Source organism: Nelumbo nucifera, chromosome 6 (assembly GCF_055504915.1).
Source record: "Nelumbo nucifera cultivar China Antique chromosome 6, China Antique-T2T, whole genome shotgun sequence".
Lineage (NCBI taxonomy): Eukaryota > Viridiplantae > Streptophyta > Magnoliopsida > Proteales > Nelumbonaceae > Nelumbo > Nelumbo nucifera.
Window position 1 is genome coordinate 18,392,237 of NC_142654.1, and position 20,934 is coordinate 18,413,170.

General features: G+C 39.6%; 1 protein-coding gene across 1 annotated transcript; it reads right to left on the reverse strand.

Moving 5' to 3' along the window:
- Positions 1-1,794: 1,794 nt before the first annotated feature.
- Positions 1,795-3,646, reverse strand: LOC104591218 (homeobox-leucine zipper protein HAT22-like). Its single transcript, XM_010250005.3, has 3 exons — positions 2,752-3,646; positions 2,553-2,632; positions 1,795-2,369 (listed from the first exon to the last, which is right to left on the reverse strand). The coding sequence occupies exons 1-3, from the start codon at positions 3,499-3,501 to the stop codon at positions 2,087-2,089; spliced, it is 1,113 nt and encodes a 370-aa protein (XP_010248307.1). The 5' UTR covers positions 3,502-3,646; the 3' UTR covers positions 1,795-2,086.
- Positions 3,647-20,934: the final 17,288 nt, after the last annotated feature.

The window sequence follows — 20,934 nt, forward strand, 5'->3', positions numbered from 1 at the left end:
TCTAATTTAGTTTCTAGTTTCTAACAAATCTTGGGGTCAAACAATTTCAGGTTCATCTGGGCTGTCTTTAGTTTGAAAGAAATGGTAGGGAAAGGAAAACGTAGAAAAACTACCTGTACAAACAACACACCATTAGAGAAGCTCACTAAATTAACAATCTGATCTGAGTTTTAGATTTTTAGAAAGGTCTTTAGTTCAAATCCCAATAGAAGTTAATAATGTAATAAAGTATTATATTATGTCATATATTAGAAGTTATTTTTCAAGCCATTTTATTTTCCTCTTCCAAAAAAATATTATAAATTAGCATCTAATTTATTTTATTGATAAATTATTATTATTATTATTATTACAATCATATATAGAATATTGAAAACAAAGGTGTACATACAAGCTAAATTGCAAAGGGTAAGGAATTTTGTAATGGGGTCAAATAGGAAACTTCCTTACACTAACCCATATATTTCCGCCACGTACGTAGGAGGGATTGAACATTGAAGGTGTGGTTTCTGTGGGATCCATATCTGATGGACGGCTTGGATTTGGTGACAGGGTACTTGCGTGTATGTGTATGGAAGGCAGGAATGGACTGGATTGCGTAGGGAATTGAAGCTCCCTGCTTGGCACACTGAAGAAGCTTTCTAATAATATTAAGTTTGAAATATTAATGGGGGGATGGTGATGATGGGGATGATGGCATTCAACCAGCAAATCTCAGTTGCTTTTAAGTCTAAACTCTGAAAGAGGTCTGTGAGGTACATTCCGAGAAAGTCCCGGGTTTTCATTTCTTGCTCTACATCATTTTCGTCTTGATTCATGGATGATGTATATATGGACCATGTTAATTGTGTGGTATGTGGACCATATACATACCTCTATTCACTATTGATGAGGGATGAGCCCCCCGCTCATCCATTAATTGTCCAATCCAGTATTCCATTTAATGTAAAATATTTTAGTTTACGTGTGTTATCAGTTATGAGATGCTCATGCTCATTTCAACCATTGAAACTATTCCCAGTCCCAGCTGATGAGAATGGTTGGTTACTTATAAACAAAAAATCTGGTTTATATGAGGTGGAGGTTGTATATAGGGGAGGACCCACGACACATATCCACATAAAATGTTCGTTATGTATGTTATGAGAGGATATACTGGACAACTTAATCCCTCCCGAGGAGAAGGGCCAACTGCTAACGACCACATAACAGGATGAGAATTATAATATTGAGGGGACTATATATGTCTATTGTGTAATGTGAAAGGGAAGGTCTAAGACTCTAAAAGGCTCCAAACTCCAAACTAATTAAGTGTGTAAGTGGGGAGTGATGAATTGATGATGACACATTAGCTAAATAGCCAAAGGCAGGGCGAGACTAGCAAGGAATAAGCTTAAAGAAAAGGATTGGATGGGATGAGATGAGATGAGATGAGAGGAATTGAGAAGAAGGCAGACCACCTTATTTTTTTTAATTTATATTTTGAGGGACAAATGGGAAACCATCGGAGCGTGACCAAGACCAACCCGTTTTTGTAAAGGGGAAACTTCTCACGCCATCTCCCCTATTTCTTCATTAATTCCTCAACTCCTTCCTTGCCCCACACGCTTCTCATCTTTTTCTCTCAAACACAAACATAATCGTTGGGAGTGGCCATCCTAGCTTAGCTTCTCTCACTTTCTCCTAATCATATCATTCAAACGCATACTATCTTGTTGCTTTTCTTCTTCTCTCTTCCTTCAAAACTTGAACAAAATCAGTTAATTAACTAATAACAATGAGGAAAGAAAAAAATTATGAATATATTTTGTTGATATATTAATTACAAAAATTAAACATGAGAGACTGGAGACTTTATATTACTAGTTTCTAATTCATATCCATCATTAAGTATTTCTCTTTCTATAAAATATCAATTTAATTAATTAATTAATTACACTAATTTTCTTCTTAGACAAAAGAAGAAGAAAAAAAAAAAAAAACTGGAGTCTGGAGACATACAATACAAACCCTGAACAAAATGACGAGGGTTGTTGTTATGACCTGATGTATGTAATACCGGCCGGCGGTGGGTCTTCTTATTTTTCTAACAAGCTGCAGATGGATGGGTGAAAGAGTTATAGAAATGGGGTTTTGACGCCATTGCAATGGGAGCCTTGGACGATCCGTCGCTGGCGATGCCGCCGATCCTCTCACACGATGGGCACATGGTGAGGGTGGCCGCCGGCAGTTGCATGTATAGAGGCTGTGCTAGCTTCAACGCTTTGAGCTCCTGTAGCTCCTTCTTTAATCTCCTGTTCTCATCAGTGAGTGACTCGCAGCATTTCTTCAAGAACTCACAGTCTACTTCCGTTTGCTTCAGCTTTGTCCTGCGTAAAGAAAATAAAAAAAAAGAAATGATAATTAAAAACAACAACCCATTTAATTATTAATTGTCAATTTTCAGTTTAGATTTGGACCTAACACATCAAGGAAACATATCGGAGAGAGTTTTTTTTTTTTTTTTTTTCAGTTCAACTACTTCTATGTTAAAGACTGAGAAGCTAGCAGACCTGGCTCTCCTGTTTTGAAACCAAACTTCCACTTGTCGAGGTCGCAGATTCAATTGTTTTGCCAAGGCTTGTTTTTGCTTCTGAGGATCGATATTTCCCAAGAAGGAAGCAGAGAAACACCATAAGGAAGCTATATATATATATATATGTATATATATAATACATGCAATCCATTGAAAATAAAAGAAAAAGGAGGTACCGGATTGAGAGTATGGTGCTCTTTAAAGCTTTCCTCCAAAAGGGCAGATTGTTCTTTGGTAAGCCTAAGTTTCTTCCTGGCACAACCTTCCTGATCATCTTCCTCGTTGACTCTGGAAGACACCCTCTCTACCTCCACTTCTTCAGCCCCATGATCCCTCTCCCTCTTGACGCTAGCGTTAGAAAAAGATGAGATTCCACTGTGAGGAGAAGCTTGTCGAACGGCGGAGGAATCATCACCCGCCTTGTCCACGTCCATATTTTCTGCCGCCGGTTGATACTTATCGTCCGAAAGGCTCAACGTTAGTAAAGGCTCTTCACTCTTGATGATCACAGCAGACGTGGAGGAGGAATACAGAAATAATTTGTCAAAATTCAAGCATGATTTAGTCCTTGGGTGATCGGATTTTGGTCGTGTCTCAGGCATAATTTGGGAGGCCAAACCCAGAGAAAGTCCCGTATTACACAGATCCCCAAAGCCCATGTTAAGTCGATCTGAATCAAGCATTAACACTCGGCAGAAATGTAGACTTATGCCTGTTGAGGCTTTGACAAATGTTTGATGGAGGAGAGAGGGAAAGAGCAGAAGAAAAGGATGAAGAGACTTGGGTCTTATTGTGGGAGGTGGGTGGGTGGCTATGCTACACCGATTATTAATCAGGGTCCGCACTCCGCAGTGAATTACTAAAGAAACGAATCTGACGTTAGAAATTACGAAAATCTCAATAATTTCTCTACAGAGGTTGACCATCAGAACTCAGAACCCCACTGCTATATTATCGGTCTATTCTCTCTTAACAAGCAAATAGAGAAACTCTCTCTCTCTCTCTCCGTGTGTATTGTATTACATATAGAATGGTTGGAATGAATGCATTGACATGATGAGAGTGGGTAGGATGGTCCGTCGCCCCTTGCAACAGCCAGCAGCCACTGGAGTTCGGCATCTATCAGGGAGGGCAGAGTCCATGCTTGCACCGTTCGTGCACAATGACGATGCGCCACGTGTCTGTGCGATGCATGCGAAACGAATTAAATGAAATAAATCATATGCATACCGAGATATTCCCAAAGGCTGTAAAGGCTGTTAGAACGGACTTTGCTCTGACCGAAGTCGGAATTCACTGACTATGGTGAAAATTCATGTACGCCATGTTAGTCATTATCTCTTATCTCTCTTTTTCGTGTTCTTTTTTTTGGAATAAGTAGACTGCACTCCACAGAGATCTCTGAAATTATAGCCTCTCCTAGTCTATTAATAGCTTCCTATAAATCGCATCTGTTCATGAATTTGTATCAATTCATGGTGGTTAAGACTTAGGATTCATCTCACATTTCTGAGAATGGACTGAACAGTAAAATCCCTTTTTTTTCCTTTTTAACATCTCATGTAAACAATAATAGACCAACTTTTTCTTTATTTAGCTTATGTTTCGGTGTATCCACTTTATGGGGTATTCTTTTTTTTTTTTTGTTCTCTCACTATTTTGCTCTTTTATGTGGTTTTAACATCTTCCAATAGTAATATTATGGAGCTGAAGTTTGTCTTTTGTTGATATGGTAGAAAGTAGAAACGATGACCAGCTTTAATATTTACTTAATTATCATCATCATATCATGTCTTTTCTCAACTACATGAGTCGGCTAAAAGGGTAGTCTAGCACACAAGGCTCCCATTAATATGAGATTTGTGGAGGGATAGATGTATGCAACTAACCCCTATATATATGGATTGAGAAATTATTTGTAAAATTTGAACCCTAATTACCTAAAATCAAAACGGAAGACCCAACCATTGAGTCATGGTCCACAATCCAAAGAGTTATATATTGGTAGAGCAACTAATTGAAATGGTGGAGGTATAAAGAGGACTTAATGACCCAATTTCTGTTTCTGCTTGTTTCTTTTGTTGTTACAGGAAAATAGAAAATGGAAAAAAAAAGGGTAATAGTATATAAGGGCAACTTTTGAGGTTTAATATCAATAAAAGTAATATTTTTAATAAAATTATAAAAATAGGTTTACTTTTTAAAAATAATATCAATAAAAGGTAAAAAGACTATTCACCATCTTCTTATTGCCATTTGTTCACCAGCACCACCGCACGCCGTCACCTCTGCCTTTGCCTCTAGCAACATTGTCGGAGGTGGCGGTGGCGGTGGCGGCGCTGATGGTCATTTCTTTGCCCAACGCCGCCACCTTCGCCTTTGCCTCCAACAACATTGCTGGAGGTGGGTGGAGACAGAGGTGGTGGCGGCGACGCTAGGCAGAGGAATGACCACTAGCACCGCCGCTGCTACCTCCAGCAATGTTGCCGGAGGCGGAGGTAGAGATAGGCGGCAGCGGACAGCAGTGGCGGGTGGTGGCGGACGACGGCGCTAGTGAATAAATGGCAAGAAGAAGATGATGAACAGTATTTTGTCTTTATTGATATTATTTTTAAAAAGTTAATCTATTTTTAAATTTTTTTAAAAATATTACTTTTATTAATATTAAACCCCAAAAGTTGCCCTTATGTGCAATTATCCCAAAAAAAACCATATCCTACCTAAGTGGCGGAAGAAGATATATATGTACGGATTTCAAACAGGTATAGCAAGAATCTGGATCTTCGGCTAACTAGAAAGTTGATGTATAAGAGTGGTTCGGAATTTGGACTTCGGATTCCCTGATGCAAAATGCATGGTACATGAACCCATTCATTCAATAATGGTTTGTCGGTTATGCTACTGGAGCTTTGGATCACCTATAGCAATTATATGATAAATTTAAGCCATCCTTTTTTTTTCCAGACGAGATGGATGACCGATGACGCAAAGTGGGACCTATAAAGTTTAAATGGGACCCGAAACCCGGACAGACCAAATTAACTTGGGTCTGGCTCCGACTCCTTGGTCAATTCATTTAGGAGATACCTCGTAGGACGACGGAGAAGTAAATCAGTAGACAGATATTGTATGCCGGAAACAGGGGTATTCAGCTCCTAGCTACAACAGCCGCACCTGGGCCTCTATCGGATTTCGGACTTCGGATTTTGAATATGAATTAATTCAATCGAATTTCGGATTTTTGGAGTCCATTGACTGTCCTGATTGCATCTCCTTCACAGAAACTGCTTCAAAATTCAAATCTCTCGAATCAAGATATTTAATGTGTTGAACAAGATTAAGTTTATTATTTGATGATACACCTGGAGTGAAGTATGGGGTTAAAAAATAGGACAACTGGGTCCTGGGATGGGAATAGAATGACCAAAATCTTATTAAATTAGAATTAAGGGTCTGTTGGGTTTACAGTTGGAATCGGAATCGGAATCGGAATCGGAATCAAAGTCTTTTGAAATTGAAAATGAAATGGCCCATTTCTATAATCTGTTTAGTTCAGACAGAAATAAAAATGAAAATTGAAATCAATAAGAATGAAATTTTATTCTCAAGAGAGGGGAAAAGAATGGTCATTCCAACAGGAGTGGGAATGGGATTCTAATTCCACCTGACCAAACAACTAGAATCAAAATAACCCATTCTAATTCCAATTTCAGACCATTATTCCTGCAAACCAAACGGAACTTAAGATTCAAGCCCAACCAACAACCAACTGGACTTAGTCAACCGAACATTACCAAAGACCAAGGAGTGAGGAAGTGTTGGAGAAGATGCTACGCACCTGATTCGTGGAAGGGAATTCTTTTCATTCTTTTTCTTAGTTATTAAGGTCCTAGTTTCGGATCAATTAATTAACGCCCTGTAAACCCTAATATTTTTGGGGAGATGGTGGTCCATACACTTAATTAGCAGTCAAGGTCATTGAGCTGGTGTTCCAGAAATACCCATCTCTTGTTGGTTAACAATTAAATGGAACAAATTGACCCCTTCTTATTTCTGGGAAAAAAAGAAGGAAGAGGAAATTTGTGATCTCAAGACTTTGAAGTATTTGTTTAGTGCAGATTAAGAAAGGATTATTTAAATAATTAAACCTTTGTCGACAAAAATATCAACAGCAATGAACAGATAGACATTGACTGACACTAACTCAGAAATCAAAATTTAATATAGATGATAACTCTAGCCAGCTATTACGGATTAGTACAAGTATCGATCAATCATAAAATATTTGCCTTAATTAAATCAAACTCACCATCTCATCCGACTGGTGCAAGCTATTAATTAAAGAAGAGAAAGATTAGTCATAATTAAGTAACTATAATTAACAACTCTAGTGGAGGTTCTCCTATTAAATTGTCACTTGTCCAATCTCTAAGTTCAAAGTTGAAACCTGCTGCTAGTGCTAGCTAGAGGGTGGTCATTGTTATATACACATATATTGTTGATCTCTCTTTATATGTGGGTGTGGACTGTGGACACACCAATGATATGATAGATCGGGGATAGAGAGAAGATGGATCCCACCAATGATTTGGTATGACGGTCATTCGATTCCTTGTGGAGCTAGAGTAGAAGTTGGGTTACGGGTGGATGATGGATGGAATTAATTAGAAGGAAGAGAGAGAGAGAGAGAGAGAGAATTGAAAGAGATAAGGTATTAGGATGTCCTCCTGCTGTTTGTCCTATCATTTACGCCCAACCGACCATGTTGATGTTGGTAAAGTGAGAAGTGGTGTTTGTTTGGCTTTTTCTCGGGGCTTCCCCACACCAACCGTCCAAATCAAGCAAGTCCAGACTTTTGTCTTCATCGTCCACTTAACATCTTATTTATGCTTTCTTCTTTTCTATCCACCATCATCCCCAGGCGCATAAACCCCAACAACGGATTACAATTAATGAAAACATTTGATGATTTTATATAAAAGCAAAATTGACATTAAAATATGTTTAAATTTATGACATCAACAATTATTATTAGATTTCTAACAGAGATTTACAAGTTGTTTAATTATCCTAAAAAAGTCAGGGGAAATTTAAGGGTAGGTCAAAGTTGAGAAGAGAAAACCAATCAACAGAGGGAGGTTTAAGCTAGGGATTTATCCAAATAACTGAAACAAATTAAAAGAAAATTATAATCGACATCGTAGAGACGAAAAAATAAGTTGGGCGTAACAATTAACTAATAGGCTTTTAGTGTAAAGTAAAAAGATGACGAAAGGGAAAATGGATGGAAATGGGGCAAGGAAAGTGTAGTCAGAGTAAAAAATGATCTGCTTTTGATTTGATGAGAGAGTGTCATTCATGGAGGCACCGACTTTCTAAAAGAAAACATGGCTTGTCCCACTCGGACTCTATCTCTGTGCCATATTGTGGGATTGAGTTTTCAGAGAGAGAGAAGAGGAGTTGTATAGTGACTCAACATATATCAGGCATAAAGGACCCACGTAAATTATTAGGCGGAATGCAAAGCAAAACTGTTGTGGGGTTGTTGGTTGTGGCAATACACAGCGGCTTAGTTAAGGACTTGCCGGCTAACTTGTGGTACAGACTTAAAGCAGAAGGGGCTCCACAACTGCTTGGACCTTATTAATTTCTATATATATTCTACCTTGTTACTCAGCATGCATCCAAGCTCTTCTGTCTTCCGTGTCTATGTCTACACTCTACATTTTACTTTTCCATATCCTTCATCTTCACAGCGGATTTGGCCCTCCAGTGACATTATGGCACTTGGCACCGCATAACATCTAAGTGCAGCCTCGTGACAATTAGACAGCTCCTTATAGGTAGTTCGGCATCTGGTCAGCCCGGCACTTCACAGGCAGTTCACCATCGTGTAACCTGGCAACTTAGACAACTTGGCACTGCACAGGTAGCTCGCTACTAGGCAGCTCGCCACTTACGGGCAGCTCACTTACTAGCCAAACCGACCACCGCATGACAACCCCGATGAGCTCACCACCGTACCCCGCATTTTACGGGATTGTGACTTGTAACGGTTGTATTAGCTCACCCACTCCCCGATTTAGGCGGAAATGAGCAACCTTACCGGTTGGTGGCTTTATGCCCACCTAACATGAAAGCAGGTCCCGTCACAGCGGGAATCCATAAACTGTTCCACCAAACCCACGAGGACTCGAGTATATAAGGACCTCATCCCCAGCGGCAAAAGGAGGCAAGAAAAATGGATGGTAACCCCTACTCTCTAGCTCTCTCACTCTCTAATATCATTCTCAGCTCGCTACTAAGTGCTGACTTATCCATCGGAGTGACCTCGCCGAGTATACACCCCCGGGCTCTCTGATTCAGTTCTTGCGGGTTCCTCAGCTCCCGCCGCCTACAAAGATGAGCAGATCATCTCCAGCAGGGACTAGCCGGTTCAGTTCCCGTCATTGTTGGTAGCCAGATCAGTTCCTACAGGGAGCATCTGGGCTGCACTACACTAGGGAGCTCAACTTCAGCCTCTAAGTCATCCGCCACTTGGGAGAAGACGAGGTAGGTGACGAGGTACTTAGCCAAAAAATGATACGTGACTAGAAACGGTTACATCAATTGGCGTCGTCTGTGAGAACACGCTACAAAAAGCCAAGTTCTCATCCTACAAAAAGCTAAGTCCTCTTCTCCGAGAAAGCTAAGCCCTCACTTTTTAGAACTGAAGCTCTCGCTTTATAGTTTTCTTTTTTATGAACTCAAAGACTGTGTAGGGAGCTAACAGACTAAGCAGCTCTACTAACTTTACTTTCAATACAAATAAAACATCACCAATCCTCTTCGCGAGGTCCCCTCTACAAAGATGAGCTCTTTGTGGCTTCCGCGGGAGTTGGCGGCCAACAGACCACATGGGTGCCCTTGCTGGTCGAGCCTTCCAAGGCTCCCGTGCGAACTGGCGACCTAAAGTTAGTGGTACTGCCCCCGAAGGTTAAGTTCCTAGTAGCTCCCTATAGGAGTGGGTGACCGGCGTCACGAGGCTGGTGCAACACAGTCATAGCTCTAAGGCGCCCACCCGACGGCCTGGCCCTGGCGCGACCTGGCGGCCTGGCCCAGGCACGACCTGGCAACCTAGCACAGGCGTGACCTGGCGACCTGGCATATGCGCCGACCTGGCGACTTGCAAGACGTTCTCGCCGACGAATTCGGAATGCATATCCAAATACTCCCACAATCCTTGGAAGTTGGCCCACGTGCCGAGCGATCTGGAGGTTGGTCAACGTGCATGGCGGTTACCTCCAGGAATCTCGAACCACTTAGACGACCTCGCAGAAATCTCGGATATGGTGCGTGAAGCCCACGCCAAACAATGCCTGTATAAAGGCACCAACCATAGAAGCAAGTAAGCAAGTTCTAGCTCTAAGCTGTGATTTTTAACTTGCAGTTTACTATGAGAGTACTGACTTAAGCATCGGAGCGACTTCACCGGGTTAGCCACCCCGGGTCCTCTGGCATTTAGTTCATTGTAGGTCTCTAAAGAGCAACGAAGCTCATCAATCCAGCCCTGCACCTGGTCAACCTAGCACCTCACAGGCAGCTTGGCACTTGGTCAACCCAGCACCTCACAGGCAGCTCGGAACCTCACAGGTAGTTCGGCACCTGGTCAGCCCAGCACCTCACAGGCAACTTGGCACCTAGGCACCTCGGCACTACATAAGACCCAGTTGCCTCTTCGGCATGGGCAAAGTCCAGGAGTGGACTACGAATCGCTCCAAAAGCCTAAAGGCTACAATACTACATAAGACCCAGTCGCCTCTTCGGCATGGGCAAAGTCCAGGAGTGGACTACAAGTCGCTCCCAAAGCCTAAAGGCTACAATACTACATAAGACCCAGTCGCCTCTTCGGCATGGGCAAAGTCAAGGAGTGGACTACGAGTCGTTCCCAAAGCCTAAGGGCTACATTACTGCACAAGACCCAACCGCCTCGTCGGCATGGGCAAAGTCAAGGAGAGTGGGCTACAAGTCGCTCCCAGAGCCTAAGGGCTACAGTACCGAACTGGCAAAGACCTCGACACCTTACGGGCAGCTCGCTTCCAAGCAGCTCCCAGATCCTAAGAAACTGAATCAGCGCTTACGAGCTCGTCGAATTATGGGCCAAAAGGAGAAATCTACTCCCTTCACTGAGTTACTTTCAGCTCGGGAGTGGGGGGCAAATGATGAGGGTGGATTTGGCCCTCCAGTGACATTATGGCACCTGGCACCATGTAACAACTAAGTGCAGCCTCATGACAACTAGACAGCTTGCCCCTCACAAGCAGCTCGACTCCTGGTCAGCCCGGCACCTCACAGGCAGCCTGGCACCTGGTCAGCCCAGCACTTCACAGGCAGCTCACCATCGTGTAACCTGGCAACTTAGACAACTCGGCACTACACAGGCAGCTCGCCACCAAGCAGCTCGCCACTTACGGGCAGCTCGCCTCCTAGCCAAACTGACCACCGCATGACAACCCCGAGGAGCTCACCACCGTACCCCGCGTTTTACGGGATTGTGACTTATAACAGTTGTATTAGCTCACCCACTCCCCGATTTAGGCGGAAATGGGTAACCTTACCGGTTGGTGGCTTTATGCCCACCTAACACGAAAGCAGGTCCTGTCATAGTGGGAATCCAAGAACTGCTCCACCAAACCCACGAGGACTCCAGTATATAAAGATCTCACCCCCAGCGGCAAAGGGAGGCGAGAAAAATGGATGGTAACCCCTGCTCTCTAGATCTCTCACTCTCTAATATCATTCTCAACTCACTACTAAGTGCTGACTTAGCCATCGGAGTGACCTCACTGGGTATACACCCCCAGGCTCTCTAATTCAGTTCTTTCAGGTTTCTCAGCTCCTGCCGCCTACAAAGATGAGCAGATCATCTCCAGCAGGGACTAGCCGGTTCAGTTCCCATCGTTGCTGGTAGCTAGATCAGTTCCTGCAGGGAGCATCTGGGCTGCACTACACTAGGGAGCTCCACTTCAGCCTCTGAGTCATCGGCCACTTGGGAGCAGACGAGGTGACAAGGTACTTAGCCAAAAAATGATACGTGACCAGAAACGGTTACATCACCATCAATATTAGTGGCAAAATGACTCGGTCAGGTTAGATTTGGGTCTCATTAATTTATAGTGGCTAGATTCCCTATTAGTTTTGTTTTCATGAAACTAGAACAAAGATGAGGTTGAACACTTGAGCAACACATATAAAACAAGGCCCAAGATACAGCCGATTCTTATATAAAAGTCGTCCCAGATTTTGGTCTCACCTTTTGGTAGGGCTGTCAATGGATTGGATATTGGTCCAATTCGACCCAGTTCAGTATGAATCTATTATATAGATGGATCAACTCCAATCCAATCCGATGAATACTTTGGATTAGAGGTGTAAATTGAGCAGTGTCGCCCACGGCCTGGCACAATGGTTCACGGGCTGTGTTAGGCATGGCACGATTGTATAGACTGTTTCAGGCTTAGGGTTTGAGGTCCGTAGGTCGGGCTGGACTACATGGCATGACCGAGCAGGCCGTGCTGCTCGTGGACCACATGCTAGCATGGCCCATATATATATATATATATATATATATATATATATATATATATATATAAAAATTATAATTATATAATAATATATAGTATTTAATATATTAGTAAAATAATCAATTATTTTTGATTAATTATTATATTGTATACATCAAAATTCATATAAAATAAAAATTTTAAGATTTTTTAAATTTTTTTAAAATAAATAACTTTGGCCCAATCCATAGCCCAACCTGACCTAAGGCTCAGCCCACAGATCATTCTGACCCATGGAACAGCATGGGCCTGCACCTGTTCGGGCCATGGGCCATGCCAGGCCAACCCCCAAATTATCGCAGGGGAGGAAGGCATGACCCATTTTACAGCTCTACTTTGGACCATTTTGGACTAGTCCAATTTATTGTTTGGATTGTCCAAACTGTTCAAATTGGTTTTAATGTAAATTGGGTTCTATCCAAACCACTACACCAGCTGGTCCATTGACACCCGTACTCTTATATTATGTCAAGGATTAGATCTATATTGGTTCAATCCGACCCAATTCAATATAAATCTATTACAAATGAATCAAGTTCAATCCAATCCAATAAATATTTTGGACTATTAAGTCAGGACTGGTCCAATTCAATTTCTTATTGATCCGTCGAATCCATTCAAACTGATTTTGATTCTAAAGGGTCCAACCCAAACCTGGTCCATTGACACCCCTACCTATTAGGTTCTGACTAGACTTTTATAACAACAATTAATGAACCACTAGACCCACTTTTCATGATCTAGCTAGTGTTCAAAAAATATTATAATATGTATATATACTAATGTCTATATAAGTACATGAAAACAAGTAATGATTGGTTTGGCGGAAGGTGAAAACCGTTATCCAGCTGATTTTAAATTATGGTGATGTTTTTCGTGGTAACTCAACTCAACCTATTATGTGTTTGGAACCATGGACACGTTCAATTGATTTGTTTGGAAAATCTAGAAAAGCAATGATGAATTCGTTTATTAACATTTAGGTGCCATTGGGAGAAATACTAAAGTGAATCTTTCCCCAATGATAAATATGTACATAAATCGAATTCTACTTTTACAAGTCTTTATATGTACGGATTCTTATAATGGGGAAAATATTAAAGTAACACCTAAGTGACAACGTTTATACAATAAATGCTCATCGTTCCAAACACGTGCCTAATCTATATATAATACATGTGAGCTCATCGTTATCATCCACATGGACCTGGTGTTGGATGTATGGTCATACATCTTCTTAGTCTCTATCCTACCAATTGATATCCAGTTAATGAGTCATGTATACAGTATACAATCCATAGCAACCAAATAATTTTGGTCTGTGTGATCATCATACCACTACATTAATTAATTATTCCTATCCTATTATAACATAAAGTGGAGTTAGCTCCCATGTTTGTCCCAACCTATCCCAATCCTCATATAACACTTTTCAACTAAAACACTACTTAAAGTTGTGTTTGGTTTGCCCAATAGTATTCATGCATATAATGATAGTATTCTTAAAAAATCAATCAAGTTTAGATTAAGGTTTCTAAAAGTAATTCGGACAATGAACCATTCAGGGGTCTGATTTTCAGGCCGAATAGTTCGATCGTTTAAATTGAACGGACGGCCCGTTTTGACAAAACAAATAAAAAAATAAAAAAAAAGCTAAAAATCACTGGATGGTTCGAACGGTTCAACCGCATGAATCAGCGGTTTGTTGACCAAATCAACGATTTTTGGCCAGAATGATGATTCTGAGGTAAAACGGAACCAATCAAGTGACTGGTTCCCAATTTTTCCTGTTTGACTATGACATAGGATGGAAACCATGGTTGAAGTTAATATCGTGCAAACTACACGTTGATAAGAAAAGACCTAGAATCCATTAGGTTGAAACTCTAGTAGTGCATCAAAAAATAAGAGAAACCTCTAAAGAAATTGTATTTGAAATTCACTGCCTGTAAACAAAGGCTTATGGTCCCTTTTATAGGCTTTGTATTACAAACTTACTTAAACTAGGAAACCAATTCCTAAGGAAACAAATAGAAAAGGAAACAACTCTTACACATTTCCTAACTAATCTAAAAGAAAACAAACAAATAACAACTCTACTAAGACTAGAAAACTCAAAAAAAAGAAATAAAGAAATAAATAAGAAAGTTGAGTGTTTTCGTACGACCGTGCGTTATCATTCTTTCATTTCTTTTTGGGCAATTTCTTCCTATCCATTGTTCCATGTATTTATTTGCAAGCTGCTCCACATAAAACCATTCGATCCGATCCGATTTTGAAAACCATAGTTTAGATAATTGACTCTCACTTGTTTGGCGTTAGGCAAACCAAACATTGGTCATTGGTCATCTGTCTTCAAGCATTGGCTAAATAGCTCAAATTAAACAATTGATCCGAAAGCTTGCAATGTTTGTTTCTAACTAAGAGCATTTGCACAAAGTTTTGCCCAAGGCTCTCAATCGTTATGTGCTTGACATTGGGGCTTAGGGCCTGTTTGTTTCCTATTAACTCTTATCTCTTAAAAAGAATCTTTTAATTTTAAGAAAAAAATGGTTGTTCGTTTCCTCTTATCTCTTATATTTTAAAGTGCAATCATACAACTTTTTATTTTCCAATGATACTCCCAAAAAGACAAACAAAAACTCTCATATTTGGGATCAAAATGGATATTTGATATTTTTCAGAATTCAAAACAACATTCTCTACATTCAGAGTTCGAGGAAAAAAAAGTTCATCAATGTCAATATATCTCTTAATGTAATTTACACTTTCAGATGTCAGAATTCAATGCAAACGAACAGACCCTTTTATCATGTACAATTAAAACAGTTGTTTGAGTAAACTTAATAATAATGGACTCTTCAGTGATGTATATGGGTCATTTCCCTTCCACCCTCAATCCACCGTACAGACCTCATATGCAAACTTACAAATGACTATTATTTGCACAAGTGCTTTTTCCAAAAAATTAAAAAATCTCACATCAGCTGAAATTTCTCTTGTAAAAAGAGTGTATAGAGGCAGACCTTGCCCTTTTGGGGCCCAAATCATCTTCCATTAGCTCTTATATCATTTAGTTTCACCAGTGTCACTAGTGTAACCAAAATTCTTGTTGTTGCAGAGAAGAATGAAATTAAACTTGTGGGTAAATGATGGTATCTTAGCTACGGTACGTATTAATGCCTTCACAATCTTTATAGTCGATGCATAGAGAGCATTTGAAGGGGCTTCATCTGTGACAGAGCTCCGTTGACTGAACTACCTCCAAGAAGCAAGCTTCACTAAAAAGTTGAGTTACTAGCTTAAATAAAATAATGCCCGTTGGGGAGGATTTTCACACAGCCGCTAGCTTCTGGTGTGTTGCATGCATGAGATGACAAAACCAGACATCATTAAACTGTGTTTAATAATAAAAACCCTGAAAGTCAGAAATAGACTTACACAAGCCGCAAAAATTAATCAAAAGGCTGAAACTGAAAGCCCTCCCAAATGGGCTTTACAAAAGTTAGAAATAGGCTCAGCCAATGCAGATCAATCTACGCTGAAGCCCTTCCAATCCAAATGAACTTATATTCTGGCTTTCAGGGTTTTCTCCAAACATGGCTGTTCCATGAAAGGCTGAAAGCCCTCCCCAATGACACACCCAGTTGGGATGAGACTTTCATGCTGTGGAAAACCACGAAGCTATATTTGGTAAAAGCCCAAAAACAATGAAAAAAGATAAAATAACGAAAGCGCCTCTCAAATTCAACTCAACTCAGACTTGTCCCAACAACATGCTTCGGTAAAAAAGGAAAGTTGAATAGAGAGATCAGTACATTGTCCTTAACATTTTATTTATTCTGATTTTTCATGTTAACATTATTTGTTGCAGATCATTCATTGTTCATAGAATAAAATTCCAACACGTCATTGTCTGATGCAACAAATCTTGCTGGAAGAAGCAGTCCAGTGGATAATAGAACTCTTTCAGACAGCACAAATAATAATGTATCACTTGTACTATATTGTTTGCCTTGTGATGTTTTCTTTTTCTTTTCCCACACTGTTTGTTTGAACCGGATCCAATGAGTAGAGTAATTGGAAATAAATAAATAAATAAATAAATAATTGGAGTGAGATACAAATACAAATATAAATAACATGTGGCCTGTCTCTCTCACAAACAGTTATATGATTCGTGTTGAGGCCCGTTTGGTAGTAGCCATTCTGAATATGTAAGTACACAAGGTAGAAATAGAATGATTGTGGACTTTGTATTGCAGTGGGAGGACAGAAGATCATCACTATGTCACAAGATTAATTGGATGTACAGGAAACCATTGCTTACCGGGGTCTGGGTGGGGAATCTGAACCAAACTAACTTGATCAGTGCATGTGACAAGTTCATCAATAAGTGAGACAACCTCCGGAATTCACAAATCAATATTGTCGGCATGATCATTATTGAGATTGTTGCTGTTGCTGCTCCTGCTCCTGCTGCAAAACTGAGTTTACAAATTCACTATCCAACCCACCATAAAAATAAAATAAAATAAAATAAAATAAAAACTGTGAATAAAAATCAATTCTGATCTAGCAATTATAGCTTAATTGGGCTGTTTTTGCACCTATATTAGAGAGAGTTGAATGTGATTAGTTTATTAACTGGTCCTTTATCTTTTCAATAAGCACTAATTAGTCTATTAATTTTTTAGATTCAGTTTCAAAAGAGTATAAATACAGATATGTAAATGAAAAACCTTGTATTTTTCATTTCTAAATCTGTATTTTGCACTATACATATTTGTATTTGTACTAAATGAGGTTAGTTTTGTACTCTATACATTTGTATTTGTACTCCTTCCGAACTGAGTCGTACAAATATAAATATCTAGAGTGTAAAAGCTTGTATTTTGTATGTATCTGTACTATATATATTTCAGTTTTGAAAAAGTACAAATATAAATATATACAGTACAAATAAGGTTTGGAAATACTGAAATATAATATAAGGCTATATATTGTATGATGAGGGTGGATTTGGCCCTCCAATGATATTGTGACATATGGCACCTCGGAGCAATTAGGTGACACCCGGAACCACTTTGGCAACAACTTGCCTTAATCAAGTTGATGGTGTCCCACCTGGCGGTCTGGCACAGGCGCGACATGGCAGCCTGGCACAGGCGTGACCTGGCATGACCTGGCCCAGGCACAAATTGGCAGCCTGGCACAGGCGCGACCTGGCACAAGCGCGACCTGGCAGCCTGGCACAGGTGCGACCTGGCGGCCTGGCCCTGGCGCGAACTGGCAGCCTGGCACAGGTGCGAGCTGGCAGCTTGACACTGGCGCGACCTGGCGGCCTGGCCCTGGCACGACCTGGCGGCCTGGCACAGGCGCCGACCTGGAGACCTGCGAGACGTGCTCACCGACAAATTCGGCATGCATATCCTAACACTTCCACAATCCTTAGAAGTTGGCCCACGTGCCGAGCGATCCGGAGGGTGGTCAACGTGCATGGCGGTTATCTCCAGGAATCTCGAACCACTTAGACGACCTCGCAGAAATCTCGGATATGGTAAGTGAAGCCCACGCCAAACAATGCCTATATAAAGGCACCAACCCCAATGGCAAGGAGGCAAGTAAGCAAGTAAGCAAATTCTATCTCTCATACTTTGTGATTTTTAGCTCGCAGTCTACTGTGAGAGTACTGATTTAAGCATCAGAGAGACCTCACCGGGTTAGCCACCCCGGGTCCTCTGACATTTGGTTCCTTGCAGATCTCTAAAGAGCAACGAAGCTCATCAATCCACAAGCAGCTCGACACCTCATAGTCAACTCGACACCAGGCAGCTCGACACCTGGTCAGCCCGGCACCTCACAAGCAGCTCGGCACTTAGGTAGCTCGGCACCTCATAGGCAACTCGGCACTATAGTCAGCTCACCACCTAGCCTGCCCAGTTCGACTCAGCTCGACAGCCAAAGTTCTCCACTTCGGTCTGAGTCATCGACCACTTGGAAGCAGACCAAATGACGAGGTACTTAGCACAAAAAATTGGCCATCACCAAAAATCGATCCATCACTATACAAATGCATATACATATTTTTACATTGTACAATAAATACAATCTATAAGGCTTTATACTGTACATATTAGGCTCAATTTGAAAATAGTACAAATACAAACAACAAAATACAAGCTTTTGCACTCTACACATTTGTATTTGTACTCCTTCCAAAGACAAACTGAGCCTTAAAGAGCAAATGAAGACACGTAAAGGAGTTGGTGCATTTCAAATTTCAAGTAAATTTACCCATTAAAAATGCCAATTCTAAGAGAATATCAAGTTAACCATGCATGTAGATTGAAAAGGAGTATTTTCATTATATTGGTCTAGTTATTCCTTAATTAATATAGAAAATCAAGAGGATAGATACTAATGCCTACGTACTAACTAATTAATTAAATAAGAGATTGGGAACAAAATAGAGAGGCTAGGTATTTTAATTTGAAAACATATATAATAGGGAAATACATTTTAGCAAAATGAATAGATAAATTAATGACAGGTTTGCAAGAATTAGTGGGGTTAAAATGAACAAGTGATGGCATGGTTGGGACTAGATGTACTATAACCTACATCTAAAATAGTGGAGCTTTAATTGTATTCTTGTAGCTAACCCCAAGAGTGCTTAGTTGAATTGAGTTGGGACAAGAATAGATTGAAAAGGAACTTTGTACGCTATAACCTACAAATATATATATATATATATTAGATAAATCTTTTATCAATGTTCGCTAGCTATTGCAACGAATTAATGATAAAATAAGTAAGAGGGATACAATTAGAAATGAATGCAATTAAGTATGTGTTTGATTCCGCTAAAATTTTTTCATTCAAAGTTTGTATTTTATTTGTTTGCAAAATTGAGAAATATAATAATTATAATCATTTATGACAATTAGGTGCCATTAGGCACTACATCAGAGTAACAGTGGAAATACACATAACCATTTGTGAAAACTTTAAAAAATAACTTCCTCAAGCGGTAAGTGTGCACAAAAATCGAAATCCACTTATCATTCTTGATGTGTACGGAAAAACAAGAGAGGAAAACTGCTATGTAGCATCATTTATTGAATAAACGTCCACGAAACCAAATACCCTGTAAAATAAAATTTAAAAAAAAATATAAATACAAATACATATAAAATAATAAAAAATGTAAGATTTATACTTTACATATATATATATATATATATATATATATATATATATATATATATTTATATATATATATATTTGTACTCCTGCCAAACTCAGCCATAGATATCATTCATGTTGTGATAAAAGGGAGACCAATGATTGTAGCCATATAGCAATGAAAACGCACGTCTAATGCAAGTTGAAGGCTCTAACCATCAAGATATTAAAACGACACCAAATTAGGTATTGGAAAACGATTTGAAGATGGAGCGACGACCGAATGGAAGAATTTATTTAGTTAGGTTCGATTCTTTTTCAGTTTTCTTTTTGAATAAAAAAAAAAGTGTTGATATGCATTAGCAAAGGAAGCAGCCAGCCGGGTCAAGTCAGGTTGGTCGGGCTACATAATAATGTCTCAGCTGGACAGAATACGATCCTAATATAACATCGAATCAACTGAGATTGGTCCGGTCTCCACCTACCTTGTCTGAACCGACTTATGGCTTTATTTTTGCATATATAGTTAAGTTATAATTAAAACAATTTTATTCAAAAAGAAAGAAAGTAATAGGGGTGTAGGCCCATGGGCATCTGCTTTTAAAGAAATAAGGATTGCAGTAGGCCCAAATTGTGACATATTGTCGAGTGGTGAACTTTATACATACATCATTGCACCATTTATTCCGCTTTTGGCCTCCAACTGATCCAAAATCTAATCCAATCCATAGAATAATGACCGACGTAACAAGTCAAGATCGATGCAAACCCAATCCAACCCCAAAAGCTAAAAGGACTACCTTCTTTTACATATATCTGGCTAGCTTAAAGTCAACATCCAATCAAACCCTTGCTTTTTTTTTTAATTAAAATCCCCTTTTCCATGTTGTAGATACGATTATATCCTGGAAGATCACATTACAATTACATTCCATCTGAATCTTTTCCATGCCGTCGTCGAAATTTCATTTCCTTTTTTTTGTTTTTTTCTTTTTACAAGTAGAAAGCCCGTGCATTGCACGGGTAAAAAGAATAATTAATAATAAATAATTATAACGGGCTAAAAGGAATAATTAATAATAAATAATTATAATTCATTTTTAATTATTTTTTAAATCAAGTATTTAATAATTATTCCATTTTTTTAATTAGTACAGTAGATAGACTTTACATGCGAAATAATTTGGTTTGGTTGTTATTAGACTCCACATCGTGTGTGTGGAGACCCACTTGCTTCAACTGGCTTCCAAACTTAGTATGTATATCACAATAATGGTAAAAAGCCTTTGTCCATAAGAAGACCCACTTAACTGCAACTGGCTAATGAAGAAACCTTGATCTTTCACCATTGTCAAGCCCATCTCAGCTCCACAATCCTCAGCCCATTTCAGGCTTTTTTATTAAAAGAAAAGATAGAGCTGAGTAGGTGATGAGGATATAAAAGGAATACTATTTCTTTCGTTTGATTATATATTTATTAGTGGGGCTCGTGCAATGCACGGGTTTTGTTAAACTAAAATCTATGTCAAAGGACTTTCATGATATTTTTAATTGGGCAAAGTGAAAGTA

What these genes read in the sequence shown, in the direction of transcription:
- LOC104591218 (XM_010250005.3), bottom strand. Translation starts at nt 3,501, where the DNA reads ATGGTCAACCTCTGTAGAGAAATTATTGAGATTTTCGTAATTTCTAAC. An exon ending in AGCACCATACTCTCAATCCG is followed by an intron (nt 2,633 to 2,751) that starts GTACCTCCTTTT and finishes ATCGATCCTCAG; the next exon opens with AAGCAAAAACAAGCCTTGGC. An exon ending in TTTCAAAACAGGAGAGCCAG is followed by an intron (nt 2,370 to 2,552) that starts GTCTGCTAGCTT and finishes TTCTTTACGCAG; the next exon opens with GACAAAGCTGAAGCAAACGG.